General features: G+C 44.8%; 1 protein-coding gene across 15 annotated transcripts in view; it reads right to left on the reverse strand.

Annotated features, from left to right (window-relative positions):
* The window catches only part of EPHB1 (EPH receptor B1), a 365,941-nt gene that overhangs the window by 88,852 nt on the left and 268,405 nt on the right, over nucleotides 1–8,684 (reverse strand). For 12 of the 15 annotated variants that reach the window (XM_006021000.1, XM_006021003.1, XM_006020996.1 and 9 more), the window contains one exon: nucleotides 5,830–6,165. The exons of 2 other annotated variants lie outside the window; for them this stretch is intronic. In XM_006021000.1, coding sequence (XP_006021062.1) covers nucleotides 5,830–6,165 — 336 coding nt within the window. Of the gene's footprint in view, nucleotides 1–5,829; nucleotides 6,166–8,684 lie in introns of those variants that run through there. One more of the 15 variants, XM_025200809.1, reaches the window with a different exon arrangement.

Consider the following 8,684-nt stretch of genomic DNA (forward strand, 5'->3'; position numbering starts at 1 on the left):
AAGATATATGAACCTTGAAGGAAGTCAGAGAAGAGGTATTACAAGTGACAGGCCTTTACTCTCTTGATAGGCTGAGCACTTAAGGCTCACAAAAGCACTCAATATTGAAGCCCCTGTGGTAAATGGCAAAACTCTCTTGATTTCAACGGCAGATGAATTACATCAGTATTAGTCCCTTTAGAAAAGCCCACCCTGAGCACATCCAGTTTGGAGAGCAGGAAGCATTAAGGAGAAAAAGCAGTCTTCTTTCTGGGCAGACAAAACCTAGGGCTTAGCTCAGGCACTGCCTGGACTAAGCATCAATGGGAAAATACGGGCCATCTGTACACAGGCCTGGATTATGTTAGGATGTTCTCAAGGGAGGAGCCTGAAAAGCTCACACCCCCTCATCAATGTAGTGATTCCAGCCCCATTGTTTTCCTGGCGAAAGAAGTGGGCTTCTGTTGGCAGAGCCGGTACTTTCCAAGGGAAAGCTGGTGTGACCCTGGCAGAAGAAAACCTCTGTCTGCAGGGAGAAGTGCTTCTGGCCGCAGAAGCCTACCTGAACATTGCCACCATGGCAAAGACAAAAGCAGCATTTAGCATAGACTCAACCTGAACACAGAATAATATCCTGAAGTACAGACTGTAGGCCACATGCCTGATTTCCAGCCCAGAAGAAAATCTGCTATAGGGAGTTATCACTCCCAGAGAGACTGTCAGGATCCAGGGTTAGATCCAAGGAGCAATGGGGAATTACCAAGACACCTGGCACTATCCCAGCATGTCAGCACAGACCTTAACAATGGTAACCCACTTGCTTGCAGACATGACATTGTTCACTTCATTGGAAAGTGGGAAGCAAGGGTATACCAGCAAGCACTGTGAAGTAGTCGCCCTCCCTTGGCAGGAATTACCTGTCAGGCGAGCATGCCCCCTCAGACAATTTTCTATAATTGCAGAAGGCTGGTGTTGCCCTTTCTGCCTCTGGAAAATTCTGGTTGAGGGCCAGAGCTAACCCTGAACTGGGTGTCTGTAGGTGCATCTGCACAAGACGTTTACTGCGGAGCTGCCTAATTAGCTCTGTAGTAAAGTCTCTGCATCTACATGTGCTAGTAAACTAATAAACTCCACCATAATAACTCTAGTGCAGTTATTTACTGCACAGCAGCATATGTGTAGACACTGATGGGGCTGGCTGGGGCACGAGGATGCTTCAGTGAGGGGGCTACCTGTAAGGCTAGCCTGGCATTGAAGCACCCTCGTACCCCAGCAAGCCCCTCTGAAGCACACTGAGCTGGGTCAGAGCAGCCCCAGGCTGGTAGGTTGACCCAGCTGGAGCTGCTCTAACCCAGCTCAACATACTGTGGTCCCTGGTGCACGTTCAAATGATGTGCCAGAGTTTATTGCTTTGAAAGAATTGCATATGTAGATGCATCAACTATGTGCAACCCAGATGGGATCTGTCTGGGAAGCATCTACAGGACTATCACACAAATCTCAATGTGGGGAATAGAAAGTCCTTCCCCACAGCAATGTCCATGGCAGAGGGAGCCCTAGAAAGAGTGACACCAGTCTCCACAGCAGTGAGAACTTGTCCCCAGCTCCCAGAATTTACCTGTCTACCTCCCAGTATACTTGTTAGGGAACAAGGGGGCAATTTTCCAAAAGGTCTGAATGATATAGGGGCTTGCCCCATTGGAAAACAGTGAGGCTCAGCCTCCTAGATCATAGAGTTGCTTCTGAAAACGTTACCTTATTTATGTCTGTGAACCCAGATTTAAGCTGGTGCTCAGGAGTCAATAAATTTTCAAAGAAGTGGAACTTAGCCCAGGAAATAGAGGAGCTAAGCAAAAAAATCTGAACTATACTCCTTGCCAAGTAACTGCCATAGCACACTAAAATAAAATAGGCCTACAGTTTGCCCCCTCTTACACCCTGGCAGCCATATTGATCTCAACAAGGCTGGCCAAAAACAGTGTGTGTCAAGACAGATTTGAGCCCAGAAAGCTTTATATGCTTAAGAAAGGCACCATCTTTCTCATTCTTTCTCTTTTTCCTTTCCTATTCTTTGTATCCTATTCCCTTATCCTCTTTTCTTTTGTCTCTCATAAATTTGCATGTCTTCTCTCTCTCTCTGTCTCTCTCTGTCTCTCTCTCTCTCTGTCTATTGGGTCAATCTGTTTACCTCCATCTGTTTCTCTACAGCAGATAGTACTATAACTTGGTGATATCCGTGGATATCTATTTGTGGACTAGAAGAATCTCAAAGGAAAGGAACCAGGACAATGGGCAATAAACAGGTGTGTGATACCACAAAAGCACCACCTCCAGGAGGAGTCTTGCACCCTTGGATCATTTCACAAGGCTTCAGAGTGAGGCTGTGAACGAATAAGTATTGGAATAGCTAGAAAGGCAATGTGTGGGTGAGTATTTGGATGGAAGATGGATGGACAGAAGGGCAGATAGCTGTTAGAGAAGAATGAAGAGAGAGATTGATAGTGAGAGATATTTACGGGTGAATGGGCAGACAGATGGTTAAGATAAGTGTACAGATCTGGATGTCTGGATGTTCTTACGGACTGAGGAAAGGGATTCAAGTTTGTTTCCATTAAAAAGACTTAATTGGCCTCATTATACTGAAGGGAATTGACAACAAATACTAGACAAATCCAGCGCATAACATTTCTTCTGTCATTTACCAATATTTAGAGTCCATTTTTTCCTACCTCTTGTGAAGGATTTTAATAGAATGACACACAGCTTCTAAATAGGCTTTTTCACTGACAGACAGTTTGTGCAGACATAACGGACTATAATAACATGGTGCTTGCTATTTTCTGCCTTAGCAGTAACATGTACAGCTTAGAAGTATACCATGCTCTTAGGTCAGTAACAAAGAGAGGACCAGCTAAACTAAAACATTAACCAGTGCTGACTGATTCACTACAGAACCTGCACAATCTGTTCTGACTGTACACTCCCATTAACCTCCTCTTATTCCCCTTCAATACCTGGCACCCCATCCACAGCCTGCTTAAACAGTTCCTGAATGTTAAAACCTCACATGTAGCAGCCAAATATTTATTTCTGTTTGTGGTTCCTTAAACAGTGATACCATCCTTAATGCACTGAAACCTAATGCATTTCAATTAGGTTATTATAGAGCCCATCCCAATACAATGGAAATATTTCTATGTTAATATTCAGGTTTTGCAACAGAAAATAGATGGGGAGGGAGGGAGGAAGAGATGGATGAATAATACTGACTGACAGGCAGAGACAAAAGAACTCAATGAAAGAATAGGTGAAAAGATAACAAAGAAACCAAGGGAAACTACCCTGTGTGGGGGGCCGGATGGACAGACCAGTGTTGTTGGTCTAGGTGCTTTGTGAGCTTCTGTGGTGTCCTGCTTGCTTACAACAGGGTGAAATGGACTTGCTGGTAGCCAGGGTTTCGGCACGGCAAGAGCTACAGATGGATGGATAAAGCAGATGGGCAGGTGGGTGAACGGCAGAATGGATGGAGGGCTGGGCAGGGGGAATAGCAGAAAGGCCTAGATACAAGTGGCAGGTTTGATTGCACATGGTTAGAAAGATAGAAATGACAGCCAGGCACAAACATAACATGACAGCCTGACAGAATTTTTATTCCCAGGAGCCAGGATACTAAAATATTTACTCCAGGTTTCTGTCTTGCACTCTCCCAGGGGAGTACAGTTAACAAAGGCTGCCTGTGTTACATGTGCAGTACAAAGGAGAAATTACCATCCCCTTTCTGTTTCCAAACTGTACAGATTTCCATCACCTTTGTCTACTGTTTCCTTCACTACACTTTAGGCCAGGGTCACCAACTGGTAGCTGCCCCCCCAGCCATATCTCCTCCTCCCCCTTCTTTTCAGCCCCACATATAGGACAAGTGCACACTGCACAGACCAGCCATCTGGACACTCCAACTCTATATCTTTGCTACTCTTCACCATTCAGGTGGATTGCAACCAAGAATCATTTGCTAAAATAATAATGCCTGGTAGTAATGAGAGGGAGGTGGGAAGAAAACAATCAAGGAGAAGCAGATGAAAGGGGAAGAGAGGAAGAGAAACAGAGAAAAGAAAAGCAAGGTCAGAAAAGACGAAGAACATGATGCTGGAGAAGAAGAAAAAAAGAATAGGAGGGAAACGGAGAGAAAGCGGCGGGGTGCTAGAAAGAGAACCAGGAAAATGAGAAATCAACAGAGCCAGGAAGAGAAGGGGTCTGTATGCTGTTTCCCTTCTGATTTCAGCACGTGGTCACTCCTCTCTGCAAAGCTGATCTGACTTTTGCTCAGCATTAGTGCAATGACTTGTGTTGCTCCAGCCTTGCCAGCCTGAACTGTGCACTCACAGAAGTGACCTCATTGCAAAGCTGGCTGTTCACTGTTAGTGGCTAGATTCAGTGCAATGGCCTCAGTACCCCCTTCCCCCCGCCATGGGAAATCTACCAGAGGTGTTGTGTTGGTGCAATGCAACCTTCGCTCCTCTCTGCCAGGTGGCCAGCAGGGTGTCAGAACCGTCCCGCATGTGGGCAATGCTGCCCAGGCATGTGGTCGGTGCAACTGTGGGATGCATAGTGCTGTGGTGCATTCCTATAGCAGCATAACCCCATTAGATCCTGACCCACAGATGCACTGCATCTCCTTCCTCATGGTAGAAACCCCCCGGTAGGTGGCACCTGTTCTACTGCCTTCCTTTCACAGGGTGCTGGAAGGATACAGGAGTGCAGGGTATGGCTAGTGCTCTGAGTTTGAAACGACACTTTCTAACACAAATAAGCATAATAAAGCCCTGGGAGCCTCTTGCTACATGCCTAACATTGACTTTGAAGCTGAGATCTTTCATTCCAAAGTTCATTGTATTTACACTTTCTTCTACACAACAAGTTTGACCCTGGCCTATGACACAGGGGCTCCATAATCCCCTGGAGGCCCAGTGGAGCTTCTGTTAATGTCAACAGAAGGTTTGCAGAGAGACTGGGGGAGCTCAGGCTTTACGGAGGAACTGAACTTTTAGCCATCCACATGGTTTATTAACTATTTGGTGTGTTACTACCCAATAAGCATCGCTCAATTCCTTTTTAGGCCCAGTGCTATTTCTTTCCTTCCTTTTCTTCCTTTCCCCATTCCCTTTCCTTTATTTCTCTCCCTCCTCCCTTGTGCTTTTTTGTGTCTCTCCTTTCTTCCGTCTGCATTTCCCACCCAGCAGCAACTTTGAATTTTCAGTTCCCTTTTGCTCATTCCTGATTCCATTTGTTAAAACAAGCAACAAGAAAGTCATTAATGTTAGGTCAAGCCATCACTTGACCTTAGATGCCAGGGAGAGTTCATCTCTCTTGGTACCATTGTTTCAGGCTCTCTGCATACTTAAGTAGACATAACTGCATCAGTTATATTCAGGTCAGCCGGGAAAGGATTTCTTCACACCTAACAGGCTAGAAGATTTTTGTTTATTTTTTGAAGGAGAGGATAGATTGTGGACACATTGTGCTGATCATGAGTTGCAGATACTGCTTTACATATACCTTGGCCTGCACTGATACTTAAAGAATTCTTATATATGTCTTGCAGATGAACTGTGTGCACATGCATATATTTATTTGCAAGTCTGAGTGTGTGTATAAAGAGGTGGATGCATCCATTTTACATGTATCCACTTCTATTCCATTTACAGTCTCTGTGATGCCATGCTTAATATGTGTATTTTGTGGCTCCTAGGGTATGACTTTAGGGAAAAAAAAGGGCTGGGTTTCCCTTTTCCTCATTAAAAATTCCACACCCTGCAAGAGGTATCTGGACTGTACCCCTGCAGGACTCACCGGCTTGGTTTGTGGTGATGTTCACTGAGACGTGCTGTGGAGGAAAGGGGCTCTTGTTGGAAACACCATTGACGGCCTGGATCTCGAAGGTATACGGCGTATGGGCCCAAAGGTTGCTGATGAAAACCCGAGTCTCTGTCAGACCCAGCTGCCTGGGTACAAACTCTACATTGTCATCACAGCGGGAGCAGCTGCGGCGGTCAGCCCGACACTTCTTACAGACAATGTTGTAGGTCACGTCATCACGGCTGCCTGTTTCCCGGGGTGGGTGCCACTCTAGGATGATAGACGTTTCATTGACAATGGAGATAACATTGCGGGGACCGGATGGGACACCTGTTGAAAAGCAGATCAATTTGTAAGGTTCATCTCAGGAAATGCCACTCGATTGATCTTTACTGTGCACTTAGCAACCTGGATTGTGGAAACTGTTAAGATTTAAGGGGATCCAAAGTCCATTGAATTCAGTTGGAGTCTTTTCGTTGATTTCAATGGGATGAGGAATAAGCCTATAAGGGGGAAACCAAGCCTGTAAAATGAAAGGACAAACAAAGGGGACTCACATTCCTCTTCTATTGGTCAGAGTCAGCGAAGATAGACAGGGATAGTGTCCTCACAGCACCAATATCCTAAGGTGGCTAAGGGAATCCAGTTCCCAGGATTGTTCAGTTCCCATGGATCCAGCTGCCATCTTCAGGAACAGGGGAAATTCAGTCGCTGCATCTAATCTAGACCCATGCTTTCACTCATTACCAAATTAATGGCCCCCAAACTGCCTGTGCAATTCCCATGGAATGAGAGGGAGGATTCAGTCTGTATTCTTATAGCAGTGCAAAATCTTCCATCCTGTTCCTCCAAGTAGAAGTCAGCCCTGCCCTGCAAGTATAACCTTCCATTAGAAAAGAAAATGCCAAAGACATAGAAAAATATAAATTACTGCATTGTTCTGATTATAAGTCTACCATGTTTACCCTCCAAATGAACCATAAAAATTGGACTCAACTTATATGCAGGGTTAACTTAGAATTGGGCCCCTGACAGTCTTGGCTTCTGTACTTTGTATTTTGGCGTGTGTAATAACAATACTAAATCAGATTTCTTTTAAGAGCAGTTTTTATTTTAGTATTATTGGTGCCTTACACGCATTGGGTCCTTTCCTTGTTTATTTGATTCTCCTGTCAAATTTGTAAGGGCAGTAGTCATTTAAGGTCTTTCCCCGTAGTTATCTATTCATAGCCAGGGAAAATGTTTTTGCTACAGCTAAACTAGAAAAGATGGGCTCAGTTATATGCAGGGCCAACATGTAATCAACAATATGGTAGCTGCTTGTGATGTCAGACAAAGGACAGGTCAATGGTACAGGCAACCTGGCTCCAAAGTCCTGCTTGGGAGGATCACAGAGGGTATGTTTACATTGCAGCCCATCACTCCTGGAGAGCATTCCTCTTGAGTACATCCTACCTACCCGCTTTCACTCACATGTGCCAAATCTGCAAATAAGCCAATGAAGCCCCTCCAGGGAGTGTGGAGCCACTCCCCTACCACCGCACTCAAGCACGCTGGGGACAGAGATCTTGAGAGGGGTGGTAGAGCCCGGTCCTGACACGGCTTCGCTTTCAGGGTTGGTGCATGTGAGTCAGAGCAGGTGGGGAGGGCATGCTCAAAACCTGGCCTTCCCTGGAGTGCGAGGGTGGCCAATTAGAGATACCCTCATCCCTCTCTCTGTGCTTCCATACTCCCTCCGTAAGAAGAGGACTATAGCACTGTCCTTCCTCAAAGGGGTGTTGGAAGTAAACCTGATGGTCAGGAGGCACTGAGCCACCTGAAGTACTTGAGTGGCAGCTACGTAAGTTCCTTAGATTATCACAGAAAGAAAAACGTCACTCAGATGGAACTGTTGTAAAATGGAAACACAATGGGCAAAAATGTCAGAAATGAAAAGTAGTTATTAGTGGTTCAATATGTCAAGTTGAGAACATGGATATTTAATGGAGTCCAACAAGGGTCTCTTCTGGGTCCAGTGCTATTCAGTATTTTATTAGCAACTTGGATGTCGGAATAGAGAGTACATTGATCAACTCTGCAGATAATACCAAGCCAAGAGCGATCATAAATGCTTCAGAAGATGGGAATTAAATACAACACCGATTTCATATATTGGCAAAACGGGGTTGGAATCAATAATGTGAGATTCAATAAGAACAAATATGACGAGATCCATGCAGGAAAGTGTAATCAAATGCACAAATATGTAATTGGGAATGCTGACCAGGCAGTCGTGCCATGGAGAAAGATCTGAGGGTTAGTGTTGATGATAAATGGAATAAGTCAACAATGTGACGCCGCTGTGGAGAGAGCAAACAGTGTAGTGGGTTACATTAAACAAGGAAGGTAATTAATTATTCTGCTCTACTCAGCTCCAACTGAACTACTGCATTCAGGTTTGAACACTGCACTTAAAAAAGAGACAGAGACACAGTAGAAAGAGTTCAGAGGAAAGCAATAAAATGATAAAAGATTTGACCTATAAGGAAAGGTTAAGAGACCGGAGCACTTTCCAGCTTGAAGGAAGATACATGTTGAGGGACATTATTAATAGGAGACAAACCAATTATTCTTATTTGTCATTAAGGACAGAGTAAGAAGGAATTGCTACAAGCTGCAGCAGACAAGACTCAGAAAACTATGTAAAGACCCGAAGAATTACATGAGTGAAGCAGCTTGCCAACATAGGACGTGGGTTTACTAGTGTTGGGCGGTTTACAAGCAAATTGATGTTGCTATGAGGATATCAACTTTTTGGGTCTCACAGCTCAGTTTAACTGCGGAGGGACTCTGACCTCAGGAATCGGAAG

This window comes from Alligator sinensis, unplaced genomic scaffold (assembly GCF_000455745.1).
Source record: "Alligator sinensis unplaced genomic scaffold, ASM45574v1 scaffold1086_3, whole genome shotgun sequence".
Classification (NCBI taxonomy): domain Eukaryota; kingdom Metazoa; phylum Chordata; order Crocodylia; family Alligatoridae; genus Alligator; species Alligator sinensis.